The sequence below is a fragment of the Manacus vitellinus genome, unplaced genomic scaffold (assembly GCF_001715985.3).
Source record: "Manacus vitellinus isolate BGI_N305 unplaced genomic scaffold, ASM171598v3 scaffold_17_pilon, whole genome shotgun sequence".
NCBI lineage: Eukaryota > Metazoa > Chordata > Aves > Passeriformes > Pipridae > Manacus > Manacus vitellinus.
This window is the reverse complement of record NW_021939256.1, coordinates 11,664,265-11,691,987: the sequence shown is the minus strand read 5'-3', so window position 1 is coordinate 11,691,987 and position 27,723 is coordinate 11,664,265. Positions and strand designations below refer to the sequence as shown.

The 27,723-nt window shown below is 39.3% G+C and overlaps 2 protein-coding genes across 6 annotated transcripts in view; both read right to left on the bottom strand.

The window, feature by feature from the left end:
• The window catches only part of DDC (dopa decarboxylase), a 71,958-nt gene extending 55,728 nt beyond the window's left edge, over nt 1–16,230 (bottom strand). For 3 of the 4 annotated variants that reach the window (XM_018070128.2, XM_018070130.2, XM_018070131.1), the window contains exon 1: nt 16,057–16,230. The gene's annotated coding sequence lies outside the window, so the exon portion shown is untranslated. Of the gene's footprint in view, nt 1–123; nt 187–16,056 lie in introns of those variants that run through there. The other variant, XM_018070129.2, reaches the window with a different exon arrangement.
• A 5,315-nt stretch (nt 16,231–21,545) lies between these two features.
• Nucleotides 21,546–27,723, bottom strand: part of GRB10 (growth factor receptor bound protein 10) — a 108,452-nt gene continuing 102,274 nt past the window's right edge. For both annotated transcript variants that reach the window (XM_029958907.1, XM_029958908.1), the window contains 2 exons: nt 25,469–25,562; nt 21,546–24,675 (listed from right to left, as the gene is read on the bottom strand). In XM_029958907.1, coding sequence (XP_029814767.1) covers nt 24,529–24,675; nt 25,469–25,562 — 241 coding nt within the window. In that variant the 3' untranslated portion in view covers nt 21,546–24,528. The remainder of the gene's footprint in view (nt 24,676–25,468; nt 25,563–27,723) is intronic.

The following is a 27,723-nucleotide window of genomic DNA, read 5'->3' as shown; positions in this document are numbered from 1 at the left end:
TAACACAAGCTGGCTGTTTATTAGCTGAGCTCCCACTCTCAGTAACCAATTGTTGCATTAATCCAAATGTACCTACTTGAATTTAATAACCACAAAGCCTTAAGGACAAAGAATGTTACTTACACAGAGTTGGTTTTTCCTTCTCCTCTGTCTTTCTCACTGTCTTTCTTTGCTCCTCTGTCACAGCTATAAAGTGGAGAGGATGCAGTTGCCTGCATATATAGGCAGAGTATCCGTGTCCCTTCAGCCTATCAGAGCCAAGGGCTTTGCACTGAACATGCAGCAGCAGCATCTCTCCCTCCTCCCACACCTCCTCCAAAATATACTCAGCAAAAAAACCCACCCGAAAGGCAGACAGATCTGATTGAGAAGCAGCCACTGCCTGCTTAACTATGGAGTGGTGTGTGCTTTCTTCCAGGGACTCCATTAACAAGTCTGAGCTCATTACAGTGAGTGATCACATGCGCCCGCTCCGTGTTACACACTCCAGGACATTTTTGCTGAGGCTGCTGCTGTAAGAACACATGCTTTGATCCACTTCGTGAAACATTATTTCCAGAAAACAAACACAGATATGACTGAAATACCACTCAGGTGACTGCTAATTCTGAACAGGTATATATGTGGGATTAGCATCCCTGGATATGCTTTATCCAACTTTTTCAGTTTCTCTCTTTCATCATATGTATACTTAAAAGCAATACTAAGTGTTCAAGATTTGTTTTCCTATTCTAAAAGTTTTATGTGGAGTTCTCTTTCCTAGATGAATCCAGGTAACTTCCTGTCATTTTTATGTGGTTCAAGTTAATTAAAAAAAAATACTATCAGCATTTCATAGTCCTGATCAGCTTATAGCCAGGTAGCGTTGCAGATTTGGGACAGCCACTGCTTCTACACCAGTCTCCAGTACACTGCAGTATTACAGCCAACCTTTTTGTGAAGGAGAAAGAAGCCCTGGCTGTCATATATTTTAAAACTGTCGTGGCTGTGTTTGCTCTTCTAATGTTATAAGACCAAATACAACTCCACTACAATTCTGGAAGAGTCTATTCAAAATAAAAACAGGACCTAAACTCCACATGTCAACTTGCTCGTACCACTACGCTTGTTGTGCTAGATACTATTCTGTGATGTGACTTGCATTCTCAGTGCCCAGACTGGCTGCTGTAATGATTTGTCTATGCTCTTGAAATGCATCAAGAAATCTCAGTCAGTTGCTAGTGATTCTGTTGTTTTGGGTTTTTTTCCACAGCAAATCAACTCCTGAGCGTTCAGAGTTACAGTCTCCATATACTGGGAACCCATAAGAAAACAAGTGTTTTGGATACTTCTCCTATTTTTTCTTTCTCCCTGAATTTGACTGAAAATGGCTGAAAATTCAAAATTTGTTTTAAGGGTATAAGAGATGCAGAAACTGAAGACGTCTCTAGTAAACTTAAAGATAACTGAAATCTCACTTCAATGTTTCACCTAAATGGCTTGCACAAGGTAAATAACTTTCAAAGGAAACTAAAAATGGAAACTAAAATTAAGATTGGAGTACTAAAATTGTGGTTTCATCAGTGTTGAAATACCACCTGACATGTTTTTATTTTTCTGCTGTACCTGTAAATCTTCCTGTGAACAGACAATAATCACATTTTCTTTTTTTTTTTTTTTTAATTCCTCAGGAAGAAAAAGGAAATAAAGTGTCAGACGCACAACAGGCAAGCTGGAAAAGGGAAATTAAATGCACTTCTAAAAAGCATGTTCCATGTCTCTCTACAATTCGAGTAATTCTTCTGACTCCTACTACTTTCATAATTCTGATCATCAACTATTGGCAATAAACAAATTTCGGCTTAACAGAATCTTTCTGTAGTGGACAAAAGCAAGATCACTAAGTTTTCTATCACAGGTGCTGACTAAGTCAGACCTGATGTGGCCCTCTGAATTTGCTCCAGATCCTTCAGTCTACTGAAGGGCTTCAGGCTCTTTCACAGAGAATAACTTCTTTTACTGCTGAAACACAGTGAATAGAGATCTCCCCTTAACTGCCAAACTGTTTCAAAATTCAAGATAGAAGTGCGTGAGAAATAACAGGTGATCCCAAAAGGTTTAAAGGCCTGGGCTTGTTGGTAAGCAACCAACAGACTGCATTATTCACACCTAACAAGAGACAAGGTTCAATATGTTTTTTGCACATGGAGGTATGTCACCCTGATGATGATATATAATGGTACTGTGCCCATGCAGTAATGGTATCAATTTCTTACCATTGCTGAACCCTTTGGTTTGCAAACAAGGTGGGAGAGATAATGTGTTTGAACAGGAGGCTTCAGCACAGCACCAGAAAACAATGCAGACAACCTGTTTTCATTGACTTTGCAGTCCCTTGTCAGTTCAAGTGCAAAGACATGGATCAAAGCAGAGGAAGTTGTACCCGCTTTCTAATAGTTTTTACCTCTTCCACCACTGTACAATGAAGGTTAGAAATGAAAATGCAGTTTTCCCAGGCTTTCAGTCCAGTCACGATTAGATGATTTTATACTCAACTTTATCTTTCCCTCACCTGAATAGCCTGACACTTATCATACGTTAGCCTCCTGGTATGGCTCTAGTTACTGAATTTGATCAAGGTGTGTTTGTGCTGTAGTTCACTGAGCCTAACATTATTTGAACAATACTGTTCTAAGCTATAACATGAAGGGCTTTTAATTGACTCAGATATCATCAGTACTTTAGATATTGAGAAAATAATTTGAAACAACTCATTGGAAATTGTATTAGCACAATGTTTGTGCCCGTTTTCCACATTTGGCATAAAAGGAACAGTCACTGTTGCCTAAGCATAAGAAAAAACACTGGTTTGTTGCCTAATATTTGTTTTTGTCTGCAGCACAGGGATGCTATTTGGAGGCTGAAGGCCTTTTTTTCCTGTTCTCCTTGCTGTCGCTCCTTCAAAGAGAGAACAGTAGTAGAGCCCCATTTTTGTCTTTTTTTCCTCCACCCAATATTTTCTTCTATGAATGTAAAAATACCAGTAATGAAAAAGAAAGCTATCTACAAAAAGGTAAAAGAAAAAAAAAAAACACCTTGAAAATCACTCAGATGTACTGGAATGAAAAGTCCTTATATGTTCCATAAACAAGGTCCAAATCTGCATAAGCCATAAGGATGGGACAAGACAGAAGAGAATGTTTTAACCAAAATGTGCAACTAATAATTTTCTAAATTAAACAAAGGGTGCCTTTCCTTTGGAAGAAAGTAAGAATTAAATAAAGCCTTCAGACACAAATAGATGGATTACTTGCAACGTATGAGGATAAAACCTAAGTCTCCTGCAGAACATAAGTAGACTTTGCAACAGATTAGCCAGGAGATGAATCTCAGACAGTGCTGACAAACTGGGAAAGTAACTATCCTCTCTTTCATGAATATTTTATGTGTGACTTGTTTTCCCTGTTCAGTTCCTATTGCTGTCTGTGTGAACATGTGAAGGTAAACCAAAGAAGGATAAAAAGGAACTGCTAACGAAGTGAACATGGACACAGACTGAAACACACAGCTTCAGAAGAGCTACTGTACCACTTGCTGGTTCGAGGCAGCCTGAGCACATTACTCTTACAGAAGCAAGCCTACCGAAAAGAGAGAGGTTGTGATGAACTGAAGAAGTGTCAACAGAAAAACTGACAGGCTGTGAAGAGTCGCAGAGACAGTGAGAGCAGGCTGCAATCACAGTAGGCAGATTCTTCCAATAAAGAGACAGGAATAGCTTCTACTGTGAGCTGAGAAGATGTGCTTACCTAGAGGCGTAGGCACTGCCAGGGCACTCGTCCAGCCGTGTATTGCTCGCAGAGAGAATTTTCTCAAGCATTGATTACTGTGAGCCTCACAGGGGCTGTGGCTGATAGATGAACTGCTATCAGGGCTTAAATCTGCTCTGAAGACCTCATGTTAGAAAAGCAAGTTATAGCAGTTAGTTTATGAATGGAATAGTCCACTGTGCGGATGAAAAGACAGACCCAGATGAGGCATGAAGAAGATGGCTTGAAATACAGGGGGAACGTGATGCAGCGCTTGTTCTTACGCAAGTGATCTGTTTGGATCACTGTCTGCAAAGATATCAAAGAACACCTAACAGTCGAGAAGACATTTTGTCACTGACTGTGATTAATGCCTTGTCATGACGGCCACGCACTACCATGCCCTACTTGCAAAAAGCTTCAAAGAGCATTTGTCACCCGTACAAGCCTTGAGTCACTCTTTATAGGATGAGAACAACACTAGAGTCTCCCCATAAAGAGCATGTTGGTGCCCGGCTTTCTCAGATTACAGCAAAAACTATGGCAAGGGATCATTCTGGTGTTTCTTGCCCTTCCTCCCTGTCAGCTTTGCCGCAAAGGTGTCCTTGGCTCTCCTTCAATCTGTGCTAACACCTGCACCTTTCTAGAAAAGACCAGTGCAAATCTTCTGAAGACTTTATGCTTATATAATATAAAATGTGCTGAATACATGGACTTTCTCCAAGAAAGAGAAATTACCTCACACATTTCAAAAACCTAGAGCTCCAGAGAACTGAATGGGAACTGAACCTTGCACATGCACAGGTCTCTCTGGTCATGGACACACATTCACAGTTGAACCAATAAGTAAAGTAATGTTTGCTACCTTCTGCTGTGGATTACTGTCCTTGCCTCAGAGGTGGGAGTGATATATGTACACATCTAAACAGCTTGTGCAGGAAGACACCTTTACACTAAGATGACAGCTTTCCAGTGGAGCCATGTGACCCGTATATGCCCTGCTCCTGACTCCAGGTAATATGGTTAGCATAACCATATTTCCTAAGACAAACAGCCATAAAATGTGTGCTAATCGTGCATCATCTCCTCCTCTTTTCCCCTTTTCAACACTGTAGTTGTCACCAACATGTGATGACCGCCATTATAGAACAGCCAGATTCCCTGGCAGTGTTGCGAAAAAACTATCAGCCCACCAAGCACTGCTGCCAGGATGTGGTGTCGCCTGTTAGGGAACACAGAAGTGTAACAATACATGAAATATTGTCCATAAAATCAAGCAGTCGCAAGTCCTGATGCTGGACAGCAAAACCTGTGATCCCCCAGTGGCCCGGGATGCAGCTACCATTGTTTTCTCCCTCTGAAGACTGAGTGACTCATGTTCTTTTGGGTAAAGTCTGAGTCCAGATTACGATTATTGTATCATGCACCTGTTACTTAGAGTTTGACACGATCTGCAGAGAGTCCAAATGACTAAAAGTGTAAGTAATTAAAGACTCCAGACAGTAAGAAAACTCATTACTCATTACACTCATTACTAGAAATTTTGCTTAAAGGAAAGTATAATAATTCATAAAAACTTTGTGCAACAATAAGCTATGCTAAATGCTAAAAATTGTAGATAACACTAAACTATGTTGAAAAGTATGTATTTTATGTAATAATAAAAGTCTAATTGTATCTAAAACCCTGGGGCCAATTCTCATTCTACCAAAGACCCCTAAAAGAACCTGGCTGTCCCTGTGGCATTAGGTGACAGAGCCACCAAGTGTTCACACGATCCTTCCTGCCAGCTCCACAAGAAAGGCAATCATCTCCAGCTAGGAGGGAAAACAGTGTGCCAGAAAAGATAACAGCTTAAGCTGTGCAGGTAGCTTCACCAAAGTGCAGCCAGCCATATCCCCACTCAGAACTGCCTGCCATCTGTTCTCCTTATGATCTTGTTCCCTTCAATACTTCAGATAATCACAGCTTCCACATTACCACTAGGAGAGGCAGGCTCTCATTTAGGCAGGATTTACATGCAACTGGCAGAGATAGGCAGTTAAATAAGAAGGACAGTCCAATGTATTCACTACATTTATGCTCAGAGACCTTAGTTCAAGTTCTTGCTTTCAAGAACAGATGTAAGCCTTTACTGTATGCTGTGCAATTCTGGGTAAGTTCTCAGATGAATTTTCCATAAAATCTTTTGCTAGAAAGGGTTGTTCTCTTCCAGTTTATTTTTCTGTGCTAACACATTTGGCTCCAGCTGAATTTGGAATCCAAACAGCCTTAATCTAGGCCAGGTTTAAAGTGGCAGCACTGAACTCTGCCAGAACTCTGGCAGAGTGTCTCTGGTCAGAGGCATAGGTTTTGAACCTCTTCGTTCTGAGGTCAGTTGTTGCTAGTCCAGAAGCAACCTGCCTTCACAGCAGTCTGACATTCTGCATCGTTCTCTGAAAGACAATCTAGGAAAGTTTGGGAAATTTTGAGATTTCTGTTTTTTTCCCTCCTGCCAACTCTTAAAAAAACCCTATCTCCTTTATTTAGGAGAGATCTTGATCTGTGTAGTCTTAAGAGACCTCTCTTCTACCCCTACCATCTCTACTTCTTTCAGCAGAACGTGGTTTAGAAATGTAACTTTTCACTCTTCTTCAGTGTTTAGAGAATACAGAATGGAGGAAAAATATGCTTAGGGAAGGAGAATCACTACCACATTTTATGTTACATACATTGAAACAAGATACCTTACCTGCCTATAGCTTCTGCTGAATTCTAGAAGATATTTTTTCTCTTTCAACAACACACCAGTCTAAACCTATTCCTGTTGCCCACTGAAGCAAACCTTAAGAAAACTCTTCTGTATCTGACTAGTGAATTATTTAATAGCAGTTAACATTTTACATTGGTTGCTAATTTCCTTTCTTAATGTGTATGTTCAGCATGTAAAATCACACTAATCTTTCACCAAAATTATGATTTATTTACTTTATCTTACGCAATAATAAACTCATACAACCCAGGTCAGTAGTCCACATTTTATGTTACTATAATCTTCAAGAATAACTGCAGTAATTCATTTACTATATGAAAAAAGCTTAAGATTCTTCAGCTGTGAGTAAAATGCATATCAAACACATTCCAAGCCTGCAACATTTAAGATAAAGGAAATACCTCAATGTGATGTGAAACGACGGATGAATTACATGATCTCCTTACTTTCTATTCACTGAAAAACAACCCCTCTCCTTACTTTCTATTCACTGAAAAACAACCCCATGAGAAACAGTGCTATACATTCAATGGATACTCACAAAGAAAAGTTGGTTTTTACCAATCCTAGAATAGCAAGCTGTCACAAAAAGCCCGACAGTATTTCTGGATCCTCAAAACAATACACTTCTCTTCAGCCCTGCAGCTTACAGCTCTGCTGGCTGCTACTGCTGCTACCCAGGAAGACAAGCTGTAAAACCGTGATGACAAGGTGACCAGAAGCGTCCTCAACTAGCATGTGGAAGAAGACTGGGGAATAAGAGATCCAGAACCTCTGTTAAGACTCAAAACATTTGCTATGGCTCTGCCTGTTGAATTTGGAATAGAGATAGGTGGAGCTGTGGGTTTTCTTACAGTGAAGCTGAATTCACATCCTCATCAGGCATCTAAACTTAATTTTTTTTCCCCAGGAAAAATGAGCTGAATATTGTGATTGGGATCGAACTGGTAGTGTAGAGGCACTGTGCAGTGAAGCAGAGAATGATGTACAAATTACAGCAGAGGACACAACCTCCTCTACTCGCAGCTCAGTTACACTCCATTATCTAGCACTACCCATTTCATACTTCTCTCTGTTTGTCCTGTTAAATATCTATTGAATAAGCCATTTTTATTCATAAGATTTCCTATTTGGTTAAAAAGATAACCCTTCTGCTGTTTTTCAAACAAATGAATGGTGCTTCTACATCTACATTTATTTTGTTTTCCTTCCAGTTTCCCTTTACAGGTACTTTTCTGGAGAAAAAGAGTGTTTTATTCTGCTTTGAATACAACAAATTTTGATGTATCATCTTAGTAATTTTGAAACATTTCCACAACTTATCAGAGGCTTCTGTTATTAAAGTAACCACCAGTTTTCTGTAGGAACTGTATTTTTTCAAAAAAACAATCCTCTCCTGAAAACAAGTAATGGATTCACTTCTAACATGGAATAGTGCTGAGCAGTAGAGACTGCAAAAAGCTGACAAATCAAAACCTGGTAGCAAGGTCAGCTATATAAGATGTGATAATCTTTTTATTTTAATTATGGTGTAGTAACACGATGCAATAACATTCAAAGCTTCAGAATAGCACACCTTTGTTCACACCCTTTTTTTTTGTAATTTATGTACCAAACGTACATGCACTAAAAAGAAATACTTAAAAGCAATGTGCAGCAAATAGCCTTGATAGCCTTGTTCTTAAAAAGAACTTGTGATAGAACTCTGTGCTAGGAAGAAGCCAAGAAAAATTAAAGATGTGTGAATATGCCTTTCCTAGTAAAACAGCACAAGTGTAGAGGGCCACCAAGGAACCTGTAGAACATCAAGATCATTTTAAGTTTCAAAATCAATGAAACATCCAAGTTAGAGATGACTTTCTAAATAAAACGATAACCAAAAGGTGGGGTTTTAAACAGCCATTTTCAACAGCAGAAAAAATAAGAACAGTTGAGAAAGAAGGTGCTAGCAGACAGTACTTACTGATCTGTAATAACTTTTTTTATTTTGTAGGATTAGTAACATTGGTTCATTGGTTTCCCTATACAACCTTTAATATCTAACTCCTTCTGCCAGATATGATATTTTACCCAAATTTATGAGCATTTAAAATGGACTACTCATAAAGACGTATTAAGTCAAAAATTTTTGCTCCAAAAGGGCACAATGTATTTTTAAGAAAGATATATTCAAAAGGATAAGAAATGTGTTCTTGAAAAATTAGAAAAACATTGCCAAAGGAACTCCAAAATGAAGCAACAACTGTAGCAAAAAACAAACGACATTTTTTGTTGGTTTTTTTTCAGCCTTGGAAGGAAACATGAGGAACCCACAGTAGTAGCAAATGAGTAGTTCATCACTCAATCTTAAAGTCATTTGAGGACTAGTACGCAATTAATTACTGGGATGAACAGAACAATATTCAACATCGCAACAAATTACTGTAATGGTAAAAAAAAATTTTTTTAAAAAAAAAAGTAAGATTAAACAGACAAAAAATAGGTTTGCATCTCAGATTCTCAAATAGTGCCAGAATGGAAATCACCTAAAGGTAAGAACACACTTATTACGATGCACAATAGAAATATGTATCAATAACCTTGAAAAGAAGGAGGCAGAGGTAGGTGTAAGAACAACCCTGGGCATGAATTCACACAACAGTTGTGTGCCGTGGGCAGATATTCTTGAGATCAGCCGTATAACTAGCTGAGCTGCTGATGCAGCTACAGAGAATCCTTACACTTACATATAATCATAATAATGTATTCTATTTTTTGTGCCTTATGTTTCATTAGCACGAAACACATTTGTAAGGCTCTGGGTTTTACTTTTTGAATTCAAACTTTTCATTATAATAAATGTTATTTTCAGTAGCCTAACACAACAAGGCACCTATCCTGGCAGGTGTGGCAGGCCTCAGAGTGTGGTCCTGCAATACTTGCTCAGGAATTAACACCTTTGTACCTGGTCTCCAGGTATCTAAAGATAATGGCACAATATGGGCCCATTTAAAAGCTGGCAAGGCAGACAAATGAGGAGACAAGTCGTCGCCTCAGTGAGCAGTGCCAAGGAAAAAAATTCTGGCATGTGCAAGGCAACAGAAAACAGGAGAGAGAGTGTGTGAGGCACCTGTCATGTTAGCAATTAGCAAATAAAGGACTTCGTAGAGTCTGGAAAGATCTTGTAACAGAAGCTTAACAAATATAAGCATGAATTTACACACCTACCTGAATAAAGGCTGTATGTCATCAGCCTCAACAAAAAAGGAAGGTATGACTAAATAATTAAATAAACTTTAGGATATGATAAAAAGAAGGATTCTAGGGATGGATGCCAACATTAGATATAAATTTCCTTGGAGGAAAAAGAATACTTAAGAAACAGAAGTTTATGCCATAAGAAAAAAGATTAAAATGCTAAAAAAAAATATTAAAAAAGGAAAACCATGGGAGTATGTGTAACGTGCATCCAGTTAGTTAGAGGTTCCTGCTTTTTCTGCTGACTCAGGCCACAGAGCTAGTGGTGAAACCACTCAGAACTGCAGCATGATCCTGCTGCTAAGCTGGTGACTGCCTAGGGATGCCTGTACTGGCACTCTAGTTGGGTTGTGAGCTGCTTTCTATTTGAGTAAGACAATTCCTTAAAGCTATGCTTATGCTATTATTATTCACCAATGCTTTCTATTACTTAATTGGTTAGTTTGAATTAATCAGCTTAATTAAGGTAAATGTAAACAAAAAAAATTATTTTGTCTCAGAACTTATATTTCTGGGCAATAATAATTCCATATCTCCATTTGTTATGAAGTTTGACCGTATACACCACTTTATCATTGTTACTCTTTATTAAATAGTGTTAAGTACAATCGTACAGAGGTTTCCAAGCACTCACAGTCAAGTATTTTCTCTGATTCTACATTGTAATACTAAATTTTATTTGCACATTATTTTGGAAACTTAGTGATATGGAGTCTTCCTCACAGATTAAGATCACCACTAGAGGTGCTTTTAATTATTAACCTTTTACTATTTAATATGAAAACATCTGTAACACCTTCCTACTTTCTACTTTTCATGACAGAAGTTTCAAAAAGATATTCTCTAGCCATCGTTTCTTTCTTTCCAAAGATCAGGTTTTTTGTTCCCTGGGCGTTTCCACTTGGTATGCAAATTCTGTAAAATTAACTGGTCTTTTATACTTGAGCAGAAAATATTATCATCTTACAAAACATCTTCAGTATGTGTCAGTAACCATGGGCAACAGACCACAGAATCACAGAATGGGTCCGGTTAGAAGGGACCACAGTGAGTCATCTGGTCCAGCCTCCCTGCTCAAGCAGGGCTGTCCCAGAGCATGTGGCACAGGATTGTGTCCTGTCAGTTCTTGAATATCTCCAGTGAGAAAGACTCCAGAGGCTGTCTGAGCAATCTGTTCCAGGGTAGAGTCACGCACACAGTAAAGAAGTTCTTCCTCATGTTCAGGTGGAACTTCCTGTGCTTCAGTTTCTGCCTGTTGCCTCCTCTTCTATTGCTCAGCACCATGAAGAAGAGCTCCATCCTCTTGAAACCCTCCCTTCAGATACTTATAGACATTGATAAGATCCCCTCCAAGTCATCTCTGAGAGCCAGCTCCTCGGCCTGTCCTTAAAAGAGAAATACACACAATATTTCTCTTTCTCTCCCACAAATTCTCTTAGATGTTAGTTTATCTTGTTATAGTACAGGTTTATGCATCGTCTCCCATCTCAGACCTGTCACTACCCATCACTACAGTGAATATTCCTCCTGGTCCATTCTTTCTATGACCCATCTCAATCACCGTTCCTGCCAAGGAGGTCTCTTAGACTTCTCTTCCTCAGCTGCCTAAAATATATGAAAGTCGCAATACCTGGGGGCTTTTATATTTGTTAGTAAGACATGAAAGCTCGCAGTGAAAGGGTATCATCTCACCACCCCATCCCACTCCCCCCTCTTTTTCTTTTCCTATTAAAGATGCAGCCATAGGAACTGGGGAGGAGAGCTAGGAATGTCACATCTTGAATAGTCAGTACAGAGTTGCAGGAAGCTCAGTAACATTAATTCTGAAGTAACAGCACACAAAGGGGGGAAAATATCTTAAGGGTCAAACTAATGGACTTAGTCTAAGCAATCTTGGTGGCACTGTTGAATGAAAACCTCTGTTTAGTAAGTAGTATGATCAAGAATAGCAAGAAGTTTGAATCAAGTAAGAACAAGTCAGTGAGTTATATGAAAAATATTCTAGGGACTTTTGATCAATTGTTGGAACAGTTCTGGAATATTCAATATTCTCTCTGATTTTCACTTTCAAAGAGGCTTCACTGCCATCCTGAAGTGTAAGAGAAGATTTTGCTTCAAAGACGCTTATGCCCTCCTCTAGGGAAGATTCAAATGAGTGGACCTGGATAGCTTTGAAAACAGAACAACATGAGGGAAACCAAGGAAAGGATAAGGGAATGAAAGAGTAGAGGGAGAAGATAAAGAACTTCTTTCTGTTTTTCAAATTTTAAAAGCCCAAGAGAAATTACTCAGGGAAATTAAAGAGAGCAGATTAAAAACAGACAGAAGGAAACACTTTTTCACATCATGTGTGGTTAAAACTGCAGAAAATATAATTACCACAGGAAGAATTACAGTCAAAAACTCAGCAAGATTCTGATGGGTTTGCAGATGTATAAGGATATCAAACATATCAAGAGCAATTTAAAGCTGCTGGAAGGCACATGTATTTCTTCAGGGAAACCGTCCAAGCATTTCAAAACTGCACAGACGTGTGCTAATCAGAGTGAGATACAAAGAAAAAGGTCTCTGTGAGATAATGCATCTACAGGATGCCATTAAAGAAATGTCACCTCCTCCTAAATCCTTTGCATTCATTCTCTCTCCCTCCCTTTAAAGAAACAGCACAGAAAGGGACAATATCAGCCCCACTGAAAGACCATTTTGTTTAGGGTATTGTCTGAGCTGAAAAGGTGTCTGCCAGCCATCTCCCCAGCATGCTGGCATTTCAGCAGCCTTCAGAGTGTCCCACGTATCTGGAAATGTATATGCGCCTTGAAATTTATATACCTGGTTCTACAATTAGCTGGATGCTTTCTAATTTTATGAGCTCAGATTGTTTTTAAAAGCAGAAAGCACCATATGCAGTATCTCTGTAATTTCCCATCTTGCTTTTTTACATGACTAAGTAGTCACAGTAATGATGCTTGTTTCTTTTTATGTTACATCATGTTAACTGTACCTGCACTGTCATGTGTCAGAGAAAAAATCTAAAACTGTGACGTCTTTTTCATTTAAATGAAACAATTTGTCAACAGCACAACTGAGTACAAATGACGCCAAAACAGAGGGGAGGGTTATAAGCAACTTAACAGTAGCATTACTCTGATGCTGAATTTATAGCCTTCCTAAACAATACACTCCAGTGCATTTTTTTTCTAGGATCTCTTTTTCCCCCAGATTCACTCTGTTATTTACATCCCATCCACTAAGCAGGAAGAGATTATTCCCTTCCTTTTTGTAGCTTCCTTCTATGTATTTCAACATGCTGCTCTAGCCCTGGAACTCCAAATTATATGACAGTAACACTGACACCAGAGATTGACGTAACCCTAGCAGTCAGACGGTACTTGGTATACAAAAAAAAGAAGAATTTTCTGAAGCATAAGGAATGTCACAAACCTAAGTCTGGCACCATTGGCTTGAAACTCTGAAATGCTAATAATAACGCTGGCTTAGAGTTATTATTATTGCAGCTTCTACTGAAATGCACAGTTGCTGTTATTATGGTTTCCATTGTCTCCAGTGTTAAGATCAGAAGAGTCCCATGTCCTCTCTCCTCATCTTCCTTTCAGTGACAGAAACCTCTCCATGTTATCTTTGTTCAAATCACTTCAGAATCTTCCTAACTTCTCTACTTCATATCCAGGTTTGTAGAGATAGGTTGTACATAACAGGGGGGAGAACATCCTCTATAGGGACTGTTTGATAGGTTACACAGCACTGGCATCACATCTTTGCCTTCAAATCATCCCATGTTCCTATACTGAGACTTATAGCATGGCATTTCACTGATAAAGAATCAATGAAAAAAATATCATGTGGTGCCATTAATCCTCACATCAGTCATCATCTTCTCAGAGACAGAATCTCTCTCACTGTCTGCCTTTAAAATTGTAAAGAATAAACTTAGGAATAAAGTAATACATCTGACATAATACAAGAATAGCAGCATTAAACTACATTTGACTCCCTAGAAACCATCTAATTCCTTTGAAAACATACAACCAGGAAAGATAAAACTAATTTCTACTACATCTTGACAAAGCTTAACAAACTTTCCCTGAATTTTCAAACTAAATGTTCCTTTCAAAGACAAGATGGGAGAACAATGTTATTATTTAATAGTAAACTGTAAGAACAATCTTTTAAGTGTACAATGCTCTTGCCAGCTCTCTAAGAACCCAATACTAAAATCCGAATTTACCTTTCAAGTAATGACTATTTACCATAATATTTCTTCTCCTGTTTAGTTATTTGGTTTTGAATAGATGAAGATACAATCTACACAGGATCAAGAAAGAAGGTGAAAAATGGACAACGAGACAGTTGCTGCATTCCAAATGTTCGCTACAGGTAATATATCTTTGCCAGGAGATAAAAGATGTAAGCAGCACGAACATTAGCTAGATAGGAACAGAGGAACACTGGAGGACTGCATATATGCAGAGGCAACAGAATTAGTTGAGATGAATAACAGGATTGTGATTAGGATATGCTGGAAGTACGTTAAGGTTTTTTGTACAGGTTGGACTTACTTTTTTTTCATTTACCAGTGATGGAATTATGAAATACTGTTGGCCATATATTTTGCTGATTACACAATGTATTATCTCTGATTGAAAAATACATAATTTTTTGCGTCTCAGAAGAATGAAGTGACCTCTTTTTAATGTATAATGGAAGGAACAGAGTAAGAAACATACACTAAAGGGATGGCTGAAGCAACACAGAAATTTCCCATGGATACGTACCAAGTGACCATTCAAAGAAACTCTCTGACAGCTTTAAACAACCTTTAGCAATTTTCTTTTCATTACGGTGTAACAACACACCGTCTCAGCCACCATTACCCATCCCCTCACCAGCTTGTCTTGGCTCTGCACACTTCCCATGTGCTCAGCAGAAGCCAGCTGATTGGCAATGGGGCAAGGCAAAATATATCTCAAGTTTTCCACACTTTCGCAAGATTATAATCTTGTGAATGATGTGCCAGCTTGCAGCCACCTTTGAAAACTGCCCTGTTCGATCTCCTTACTCTCAAATATGAGGTTTCAGCAACCTCTTTGTTATCAGAACTTCCATAATATCTTCTAAACAGGTGAATACATGAAACTTCTACCTACGCGAGTCCTGGTATTTCATTCAACTGTCTTCACAGTACAAGACACACAGGAGAGATGACAGTCTCCGTTTTACCAGTGAAGCAACAGTTTTACCCCACTATGTGTGCAGCAAGGACATAGCTGTATAATTAAAAATCCACAGTCCACACCCTTAGTCTTAGTAAATCCCCTATTCATGCAAAATTGCAAGAAATTCCAGTTTCCTCACTGGAATTGGAGAGGTACTGGTGGGGGATCCACACTTTGAATGCCAGAATGCTCTTCCGTCAAGGGTCACGCACCCAAGGAAACCTTTCAGCATGTATCACAGTTATACTGGAAACTTGTTTTTCATCACACTTTCATTGGAATATCTTTTTTTTCCCCTTTAATTTACCATTGACATAACAGAAAATTTCTGTAATGTAAATGGTAATTGGTAAAAACTGTCATTTTATTCCACCTTTCCTTTTCCAATTTTATATATATGAATGGTAGTTCCAATTTCATTATCTTCTTGCTCTCTGAACCCTACCAGCGTTGGAGTAATTTTTGCTGTTTCACATTTAGCCCCATGTAAAATTGTAGTGTCAATTTATGGGGATGGCTCCAGTCCCTGTGTCATAAACAGGATCTCTACAAGAGGACAAGCCTAATGTGACACTGTTACAATGAAATAAAGCCACAGGACTAGGAGAACTAAATTTTCAAACAAATAATAACTTTTTTTCTGACCAAGTTTGCAAAGGTTAATAAAATTACCTTGTCAGCTGGAATTCAGCTCCAAGACTGCCCAGTATACCATCACTTAGAGCTACTGCCATCCGTTCAGGCTTCTTCACTTTACCAGCAGTGACCTCAAGTCAATTTTTAGAAGCAGTTAAGAAGAGATTCCCTTAAAAATGTTGTGAATTGCAGAGTTTTGATTTCAAAATATAGTCAAGAATTCACGAAGTTTCAACAAAGTTGGCTCAAAGCACATGTCAATTAAAATAGATTTACATCTAGCATATTATGCTGCACTTCTAAATGCTGACTAGTTTAATACTTAACACATTATGTGGACTTGTTGGATCAGATTATTTGGTGAAAGTGCAGAGGCAACTTGACTTTCAGACATTACCGAATTTATCCTTACCTGTTAAGAGACTTCACTCCTTTTCCAGGTACCTTGGAAGCAGGTATTTTCTGTGGTTCTATTATAGTCTCCCACCCTGTGAGGAAGACGTTACCAGAAGTGGCAAAGGAATTTTAACCTCAAGAAATTTATAAGGATTTTCCAGTGACTAATCTGGTCTTCACTTCTGCTGTGCTCACTCTGCACTCTTTCGTTAACCATTAACCACGTGCAGCACCGTGTCCGTCAGCTTTATCAGCCGTTCTTTCTCAACAAGCGAAAACCAGGAAACCTGTGGGCTCATTCAGCGGCATTTCACATGCAGTGGGATGGTAGGAGCATGGGACTTTTCACTTACTCCCAGAGCCTCAAGTGTAAAATCCAACGATGCGAGGGACAGAGCGAGCCAAGGCCGCCGGCAGATCCCGCCTCTGCCGGTTCGCGGCCGGGCAGTTTCGCTGAGGAGAATGTCCACACAGCCAAGGTGTCTCACGGGTCCCACTGAGGAAGCGAGCGGGACAATTTGGGACACCCCAGAGCCAGGTCTTCTGGGGCAGCGGCTGCCAGACTGCCGGGAGGGGAAACCCTCTCGTTCACAAACCCTTGGCGGGGCAGGGGAAGGGAAGGGACGGGCACCCCACTGCCAGCCGTGCGCCAGAGCTGCCATGTGCAGCAGTCGCCCCCCCGGGGGCAACCTGCCTACACTTGGAGCCGTTTTACAGCAGTTTCACAAGAGACAAGGCCCAGGGTGCCGCCACAAAACAAAGGAAACCAAACCGAGGAAAAGCCCCAGACCCGCAGGTTTAAGGCCGGTCCGTGCGGGGCGCCCTCTGATGTGCACTGCTGGGAGGCTGTTCGGCAGCAGGATGCCCAGACACGCTCCAGGACAGGATGCAGCCGGGCTGGGCACCAGCATTTGATCTCATCAATGCGTATCTCAAAGGGGGGTGCCAAGAGGATGGCGCCACTCTTTTTGGTGGTGCCCAGTGACGGGATGAGAAGCAACGGCTATAAATTAAAACACAAGAAGTTCCACTTCAACATGAGGAGGAGCTTCTTTATGTTGAGGGTGGCAGAGCTCTGGAACAGGCTGCCCAGGGAGGTTGTGGAGTCTCCCTCTCTGGAGACATTCAAAACCCACCTGGGCACGTTCCTGTGTAACTTGCTCTAGATGACTCTGCTTTGTCAGGGGCATTGGACTAGATGATCTCCAGAGGTCCCTTCCAGCACTAACAATGCTGTGATTCTGTGATTGGCTCTTCCCATTCTATCCCTGCTTGGGCAGCCGTGGGTGGCTGGGTAGAGCCTCATCATCTACTCATGTGCCTCCCAGATCTGGCCCACCCATCCCAGCACAGCGCTGTCCCTCCAGCTGCACCACAGCTTTCAGTGAGAGAAATTACCAGGCTTCAGCAGGTGCACACACATTTCTGCTTCTCAGCTCCTACCCAGTGGCAGGAAAAGCTGCATTTTATCCAGGAGAAGCTTCACAACACATTCCTGTGCACTGCTGAACAGGAATACCCAGAAATACCCATTTATGCGCAGCTTTTAGGATGCCTGTTCCAGACTTAACTGGAGTAGTACCTATTCCCAGTTTTGAGCTCATTTTAGAATATAGGGCGTAGTCCCTGTCATTTATCACCCTGTTTTGGGGCTGAATGAAGCCAGACACTACTCTTGAACAACTTCAGGGCTCTGACAGACTTGGCTGTGCTGTAGTAGCCCCCACACACCCAGCAAACGATCCCAGTGGCAGGCTGGAGAGGGGGATGGCGCACAGGGACAGCTGTTGCATCCCATTCCTTGGATGGTAGGAAGCATATTCGATACTGACATGGCTGTTTCTCCAAGGGCAGCCTTAACCTTAATTCAGTCAACGGGAGCCTCCAGTTGATTATAGAGCAAGTTTTCTTGGTCTTTCCTCAACTATTAGTGCTACCTTCAGTTGTTTCTGTATGAGCCAGCCCTCATGTGGGTGCATGCACTGGATCAGATAAAAAATCTCTCTACCCCCTGTCTAAGACTTAGTAGTGGACATGTAGGGAAGATGCATGTATATATGGGCTGTTAAGTAATGATTCTTCCCCTAAAGACTGCTCTTGGCACTTTTTGGCATGTGACCAATGGTCTTCCAGAGTGAAAGATGGTATTTTTGTAGTTAACATCCATCAACTGAGTTTTCTCTATCATGTTTAAAGCCATTTGTGAACCTATGGGAACTTTTCCCACATGCTACATTCTGTGGTGGAGAATACTAGAGATTACATGAGCAATCTGTGATGAAATATTTCTGGTTTTCCTGAACTGGGCCTCTGCATACTTCAGGTGACTCTGAGCTATGTATTGAAAAATATTGTAATTAAATGTTTTGTATTCTGCTCAGCTGCCTATGTTTATCTATGTCTATTATACTACCCTCACTCTTTGCTTTCTAGTTGACTGAACTGTCTTATTATATTTGATTGTTCCTCTGACCCTCATGTCTGCTCTTCCATTTCTACTGCATCCTAAATCTTTCTTTCTGCTCCTGTCATAGGAGTTCTTGCTCTCTTGTACTTTCAAGGACAGCATCTTCTAGGATTTTGTTAGTGAAGGTATGCATACAGGCAAGAGGATGCAATTCCTTTCTAGGCACATGCTCTTCTCTGAAACACTGTTTTCTAGAGCAGGTCAAATGGTTGTTCCAGCAATTGATAGTAAATATTTTGAGGTAAACTTCATAAGCCTTCGATGACTTTCATCCTTGTTTAGCCAGCTGTCTTCACAAACCATGTTTTCAGTCTTTAGTGAAAAAAAACCACAGCCACCAATTCTATACTTATCAATCTGCATCCTTCCATCACTAGATCTGTTGTGGAGTTATTTTTCAAGAAGCTCTAATCCTCAGAGCTTACCTTGTTTCTATATTTGTTTTTGCCTTTGGACCTGATTTGAAGAGTACTACGGCAACCTGAAAACTTGGAGTTGCTAAGTCACACAGAGCACATTAATATCATGTTAATATATTCAGCAGCAGAGACTAATGAGGGAAGTCTGAGGGAAGCGGAGAGAAAACTGACCCTAAGAGACTGGTGAGCAGCACTTGGGCATCACAGCACTGTCTTCACCATGTTCCTAGTCACACCCAAACCATCACTTGGACAATACTGCCAAAGAGTAATTCTTTTCTCCATTCCGCTTCTTTCCCAGCTGAGCTGAGCTGAGCCTCAGAGCCCATAAACCCAGGCTGTACTTTGGCTTGGAGCTGGCAGCTGTTTGTAATTTCACCTTCCTGTTCCCCAATTGTGGCACCAGAATCTTGCAGCCAAGAGATGGAAAACACCTGAGTAACCAACAAGTGTTGCAAGACCCTGTTAATCACAGCTTAGTGTCTTGTGTGAACCAGTCTTTCTTGCTAAAACATCTGCTAGTATCTGTGTGAAATGATGAGCAATTAGAGCAGAATGTCTTCAGGCTAAGAGTTTGCAATGTGAGTGTTACAGAAGCTAATTCATTTTGAAGTCTCAGATGTGACTAATCACAATATCTAATGAAAATCATATAGCTCTTGGACATAGTTGTGATATATTGGGTTTTCAAATACTAATTAAATTGTGCTTCAAGTTAAGGAAGGAAGACATAAGATTTAAGATGCAGAAGCAACCCAAATTAAGGCAATATGAGTATTTCAAAGGAAGATACTTTTCTCCATCTGCTGACATTGTTACTGAGGTTTCCAAGATGTCAGACAAACAAATGTCCAAGACACAAAGCAATCTACAGACTGGACATTGACAAAACAGATTAAAGCATTACTAAATTAGCAATAACAAAGACCCAAAGTCATATAAAGTTCTACTTACTTCAAGGGAAATGGCTCATTCTGGGGATGTTTTCCTCATCTGGTTTTACAGGTACAGGCTGAAGCAACAATTTAGTGTTAAAATAATCCTAATTTAGGAGTTCTCTGTGTCAGGATGAAAGTGCTGGAGCCACATGCTGTAAAACACTAGTCTGATAGGAATTTACTCATAGGTCCAAACGCATTTGACCTGTTTTGCCAGGTAAACTTCATGCTAGAATGCTTTATGTGGCATCATATGTCTGATTACGTCTGTTGTTCTGCAACTAATGTGAAAGCAGCACAAACCTTCTATCAGGAAAGTAATTCAAATTTGTACCACAAACCCACTTCTGGCCCAGACTAATTTTGCAATGGTGACGTTCTGATAGCACAGGTACCTGCTGCTAATGTCAGGGGCCAGATTTCACCGGTATTGTGTTGCATTTGCCACACTGGTGGCAAACATGCAGACAGCACTACCCTGCCACTGGGCAGGCTTACCAAGATCTTCTTATTGTGTTGGGTTTTTTTTAATGCCATCTTCTTGCCTGTTCCAAATGCAATATATACAATAAAGTAAGCTGAGGTTTTGGGGTTGATTTTTTTGTTTTTGTTTGTTTGGGTTTTTTGTTGTTTTGTTTTGGTTGTTTTGTTGTTTGTTTTTTTTAGAGGTTTGTGTAGAATTATAGTCCTTGACTTCTAATGATTACAGAGGGGGCCAGTTTCAATGTTAGCATGGCTTCCTTTAGCTAAGCAAGAAATAGGCATCTTCAAACCTTTTGGAAGCAAGCAGTCCCCTTCGTTAACTCAGTGAAAAAGTAACTTGCTGTGTGCAGGATAGTGAACTCTAAGCACTTTAAGTTTAACATGCATCTCCAGATAGAAAAAACTTGGCAAATATCAAAACCCAAAGGAAGTACTCTGCCTCTATGTGCTGATGAATTTCATAATGCTAACATACTAACTCATGCCACAGTTCAGTATAAATTTATATGAAGATGAAGCATGCAGAAGTAGTCAGTGTGACAAAGTCTTGAATGCATTTGATGGCTTCTATGGATTAGCAAGGCAGAAACAGGAAAGGATTGTGTCCAACTAAAAAGTGAAATATTCCTAACCTTCTGTTATTCCCTCTACCAGAAGAACGACCAATTGCCCCTCGCCCAACCCAGATTTTTTAAGGAAGAACATATTTCGTGAAGATGTGCTTTTCCAGACAAATGCTGATAGACCACTCGAACACAAGGATTACAGGCATGAACAACTGCTTTCTGAAAGCACTATTGAAAAGTTTTCTGATCCAACAGCTATCAGGCCAACAAAGTGTTTTATGCAGAGTGCACATTTTCAGTGAGTTATAGCTTTATGACCCGAAAGATGCACATGCTATGTTTTCCTGATTTGATTTTAGCAGCCTTCCCAAATGAATAAATGTCGTAGCAGAATGTCCCCAGTAATTTTCCTCAAACAAAAGGGGCAAACAAGTTTTTTTCTAAATAAAGTGCAGTCTGTCCTAATAAGAATCTTAAGACAGAACAGCCAGAGAAAAAGGTATCTTGGGGATTGTGTTTTCCTCTTCACTCTTCTTAAAAGCTGTTTAATGCAACCCACCCAATTAACTCTGAATTAAGGCAAAAGAGACATAATGTACAGATATATTCAAAAGACGACATTCATTCCAATATAAAATGAATAGCATTGTATTAACGTTTATTTCTAATTACAAGAAACAGAATATCAGTCCCTTATTTGTACAAAAATACCTGAAAGATTACAATTAGGTTCACAAGCCAAAAAGCTATTTACAGTATGAAGCAAAGCATATTGAATAAAGGTTTTGTCTCTTAAGTTAATACCTTTTGCATTCCCTGAAACTTTAAACTTTATTTCATTTTACAGTCACTAAATCTTGCATTGTGACAATATAATTTACGATAAGCAAGTCTTGCCACTGGAAAGGTGCATTGATTGGTCAAACTGTCAGGTATTTAGTGCAGAAAAGATAAGACAAAACATCTAAACTGAGGCACGTGTTTCTTCAAGATTAATTAACAAATAAAAAGTTTTTTTGTACTTTAACACCTATCGTAACATAACTTAACTAGTAACCTCATTACCAAAATGGTTTGGCATTTTCCTTCTCAACATATTCAAGATTGCTACATGAAGTATTTATTTAGAAAATAAAATCACAGGCAAAAAGATAAAAATTCAACAGGCTCCAAAACAACCCTGAGCATCCCCTTTACATTCATGTCATTTAAATACAAAAATAAGAGTCAAATGTCCTTCAGTCCTTGGTATTCTGAGCTGGCAGCCAGCTGAATCTGTTGGAAAACTAAGGTGGCATTGACTGTTTTCCAGCAGAAAGAAGACAAAGCAGTGATCTGCTTAAGTAAGATTGTTGCCACTTTGAAGGTGGTCACTTTCTCAAAACAGCTCACTTTAGCTGGGAAGAGTACAAAATACTAAGTCAACCATCTACATACAAAAATCATGGTTCATAGTCAAACTTTTATTCTCAATTTAAATAAGATGCAAGGTTTTTTTTCATAAATATGAAACACTGCAAATACTATCCGCCTACTGGGAAAAATGCATGGTTGTCACTAAGCTATGTAAACAGAAAAACTTAAAACTACAGCATAAATGGTCTTATTAAACTGGTAATGTAGTCGATACAAGTATCTTTTTTTCTCCTAATAGGGGCCAAATAGAAGCATGCAAAGTGAAGTCAGACTTAAGTTAGCTTAATTTCAAGGTTTTAAAATACATTGTCTAGAAAGCAGGAACACTCATTTCACTATGTACAATTAAAAAAAAACAAAACAAAAACAAACCAAAACAAAAAAGGCTTCTACTAAAAACAAAATCAAGTTTCTTCATTTTTAGTATCTAGACATTGAATGGAAAAAAATACTAAATGTGTTCTGTAAACTAAAATACAGTGTTTCTATACCATTGACATAGTTTAAGCTGATATGGATGACTCAGGCAGGTTATGGTTTGTCTTAAGCTATTCTTAACACTACATGAAGACCTAAAAGTGTAGGATTGAATTTCCTTCTTTACCCTTTCAGATGGCTAGGATTTCAAACCCAGTGGCAAATACTAAAGATGAATTAGCCCGTGTAAATCATTTACCATCCTAAGAATGCTCTGTTCTGCACTACGCTCTGCAAGTTCCCAGAGTGGAATACTCCTCACTGTGGCTAACGGCACGAAGCACTGGGAAGTTGTTTCACTTAAAACAGTTCCTGCACCGACCGCGCTGATGAAAGAATGATTTATTTGCAATCGGAGGATCAAGGTGGGACTTGTCCAACTTTAATACCGATTTATCATCAGAAAGAGTTATTGTGTAAACATTAAATAATTCATTTAAACATTAACAATAAAGTAGTTCTGATGACAAACCAGCACCAGAGCAAGATACATGCCTGTCTGCCATTCGGTAGCATATATGACACAGGGATCACCAGTTATCTCGATGGATGACATTGCCAGCAGCTAGTTCACAATCAAATCTGTTTCTATTCCCAGTATGTTCTTTCTCACCATGTAAACTTCCACGGCCCTACAAAAAGCAGAAGGGGTACAGTTCTTCTTATGCCCTGTACCCAGGTGAGCTTTGTGTCACTGTAGCTCTACTATGTGGAAAGAGCTCTTTGAAACAGTCTGAAAATTCAAGGAGCTATAAAGCTAAAAACACTGGTTTTTAATTTTTTTTTTATTTTGTCATACTAAGACTACCCGCAGAAGACTCTTCTCACAAAAAATGGTGGTTTCAAATACAAGTGTAGTCATTCAGTCCTATTCTATTTAGTAACAGTAAGTTTCCTCAGGAAAACAGTCAAAAGGCTGTAAAAAACAAACCACCACTCCAAGAATAAAAATTTGTGCATAGAATCTAATACAGTCTTTGCATGACTGGATGCCACTAATATGCCATCAACACACTACAGCCATAATGCTACAGGTCAACAGTTTTAAGAATATGTGTATTGGTGGTATGTTCTTTTAGAATTGTATCCTCATTGCTTCTTCAAAGACATCTGCAGATCATTGAACCTCAGGTCTCCAGAGAAGTATTGAGACATGCGCGCGCACACACACACACACTTCTTGATTTTCTTCTAGATCCTTTTAGGCTGAAGCATTCCATACATTTTAGGGTGCAGATTAATACCCAACTCCTGCATGAATTTTAAAAGCCACATCAGCTCCTAATATAGGCTGCATACAATATCCGAAACAAAGTAGGAGTGCAAAAAAAGTGATCAATACAAAAAGTAAACACACTAGTCTCAATTGTCAAGATTATTCCAGGGCAAGAGTTCTTTTCAAAGATTTCTCTTCACACTTGTTCCTGTTAAGTGGCCCAGCCAAGATAGTTTCCAGTTTTGTTTCAAATTTACTCATTGTTTTACAGACCCTCCCCCCATTTTTGGGATGCTGGGACACTCAGCAGCAATTACTCTTAGGTGTTAGACAAACCAGCAATCTTGGTCTGTTGGCACCTGTCGAATCCATCCCTTTCAGAGTCCCAAGGTGCATAATATTTATTTTTTTTACCAACTTACAAATCTGCCAATTCCCCAGTGTCAACGTTCTCTTACAATTACTCTTCTAGCAAATCCAGTCTTCAGTGAGAGTCAGATTTGAGGTCATAAGGCCACTCGGATACAGTGGTGTTTGAGTTTGCAGGGCAAGACTCCTTTGTTTAGTTGATAGAATTCAACAAGCTGGATTAGATCACTGAATTTGGTGTTCCCATCATCCAGGCTGAAAAATATCTGTCCATCATCTTCACACTAGGGAAACAAAACATCCTTTTTAAGTTAGACTGCACATGAAGAGATGCAAGTATGACAAAACAGAGTACCACCAGTGTGTGACATAACATAAAAGATGGGCACTGCCCAAACAACCTAGTGCCCAGAGTTCTTCATGAAATCATGCACAGCACCAGAGAAAACATATGTTAACTCAACTTGTAATACTGCGTTTATGAAACTGAAAGCTTGTGGGCAGAGTAATTGAAAGTTGTAGAGACAGCACTGGACTTCATTATATAAAATGAAAATACCCCAAAAGTATTTGTTAGCTGTTTGTAAAATCGGCAGGCTAAACGAGAGAAGAGGATCAATACAAAGGTTTACATGATCTTAAATTTTTGGTGCTTTTTTGATCAAGATAAAAATCAAATTGTTTCCCAGCATCTCAGTGTAACATTATTTGAAGCTCAACATTATTGGATAACCTCTAGAATAAAACTTTTTAAAGTTTCCCTAAGTTATTCTATGTTTGCCTAAGTGACAGGCAGACAACAGCTGCTGTTGCTTCTGTCAGTCACAGAGAACAAGTTCTGTGCATTACACAGACTTGTGTAATGTAGTGACTTACACTAGTTTTCCGGGCAATGTTAATAAATAATTAAAATCAGACACTTCACAATTGTAAAAAATACTTGCTAATATACTTGCTAATAGGAACACCCCTGTTAATTACAGCAGTAATTAATAAGAGGTCTTCTCAGATGTTGACAAAAGCTTCATGATTTAAAATTTTGGTTTTTGTTACCAGTATCAAAAATAATCTACTTACCGGCAAGATTTGAAAATGCTTTATTTTTTGATGATGACACAGCGTAAGTACAAATGCCTTTGGATTGCTTTGGCTGTCCCGGAGAAGAAATAATCTAGGAGAGAAGGTTTTTAAGAGCAAACTGAATACTGCAATCAATTTCTTCATAAATAATCAGAACTACTAAGTAATTTTGTGCCACTGCCTAACTCTTCTTTAGTTGCATTAACAGGCAATTCCATAACTGGCAATTTGCTTTCAATTTTTATACCATGGCTATGCAACAATAATAGATGAAACAAGAAGTGAAACATATATGACAGTAGTTCTTCCCCTAAGAAGGTACATATGACACTTTCTTTAAGGTTCTCTCTAACTCAGCTTTCCGTTAATGATATGTACTCTCATGAAAAAAATATTATCGTGAAAAAAAATTATCATTTAACTCCTGAGCAAGTCTGAATTTCTGTAGATTGGAAAGTAATATATGCAAGTCTGTTCCCACTCTCCAGTATCTTGCATCAGTCCACAAAAATCCACAAAAATTACTTATCAGGTAAGTAGCTTCCACATTATCAAGATGGGGAAAATACACACTGATTTTTCCTCTAGAACAGTCACAGTATTTTTCCCTCGGCATCACTGGGAGAAAATGTACTTTAGCAGTACAGATAGCAACACCACACACTATCTAACTGTGACTTTTAAGTTGACTCACAAAATTGAAGTCCTAACTCAAATGGTTAAATACATATAATAGGAAGAGGAGAAAAAAATCTGGCTAAAAACCCCCACATTTTCTCCCCTTGACATTTATGAACCAAGGAAGCAGATCTTCTCCATGCCACAGAAAACAAGAATATACCTTTGGCACAAGGCTTACAGCACTAATCACTAGTGGATTTGTGAGATGGTCCAATACAGTATGAGGGCAGGCCTCAAGCCCTCTTAATTGCTAATCACTAAGCCAGGAACACACTTTTCCAAGGCTGAGTTGCAAGAACTGCTTGTAGTCTTAGGAACCCAAAAGAATTTACTCCAGTTCCTCAGAATTGATTGAGAAATGTCAATACCACAAAAATGCACCATCATAACCACTGTCAGTTCAGTAATCAGAGACAGGCATGTCTTGCCACCATCAGAAACCAGGAATGGTATTTGACATTCCTTTTTAGTCCTAGGAAGACCAGATGTGTGGCAAAGGGACAAAAGCCCTTATACATTAGGATCCATGTCAGGGAGAAAGGTCTTACCTGCCCTGTGGTACTGCAGTTCATGCAGGTATCTCTAAATTATCTTTCATGTAGCTGTTTCAGATAATGCATGTTATCATAAGCTGGTGGCACAAAGCAGAGCTCTGCACAACTGAAACCGCAACAGTTTACTCAACCGCTGGCAAGCAACTGGCTCCCGCACAAACAATGACTATAAAGATAGATGCATCCTCAACAATAGCTTCCAGAGACAGTCAAAGATAGCAGTATCGGCTGCATATATACGTTGCTGAACCTCTTCCATGAGCCATCAGGAGGCTGTTAACTTTCTACCTTCTTTTGTTCAAGAACACACAGCAGGAAAACATAGGCAAGATTTTTCCATCCTGAAAATCACAATCCTTAGATCTTGGAGCATATAGGTAACATAGGTCTTTTGTCACTGCTGACTGACCTTGCTACAGCCAAACTAACCAATCTTCACGGTCCATGATGAGTAAGCTGACTAGGCACAAATTTAACACCTCCTCAAAGGCATTAACACAACACATTCCTGAAAACTTCATGAAGGATAGGCCACCAGATTCCTAAGGCAACAAGTCAAAATGACCCCAAGATTATAAAGATCTGTAGTGTGAGAGAACCAGAAACTCAACAAGTCAGCAGTGCTCCTTTGCTTTCTCAGCCTCTTCTCTATCTGACCTGTGAAGTTAAAACCCTTAGCCCAGCCTTAGCCCAGCCAAGACCCCAAAACAACAAATAAACACTGCTTGATAAATATGTATATGCACTACCAACTTCTATTTCTCTAATGTATATTATTCTTCACAAAGATTAGTGTTCTGAATCAGAAAGTCAGAAAAACCGAAGAAAGGTTTAAACTTAAGTGTCTTCTGAGAAGCCAACATGGACGTTTCTACCTTAACCCTGACAGCAGTTAGGTTAGTGAACCAAAGACAACCATGCTTTTCCTATCCTACAAATAAAGAACTGCTGAATGCAGTTCAAGCAACTTTCCTTCAATAACCATAACTCCATATAAATGAGGGAAACAACGATACA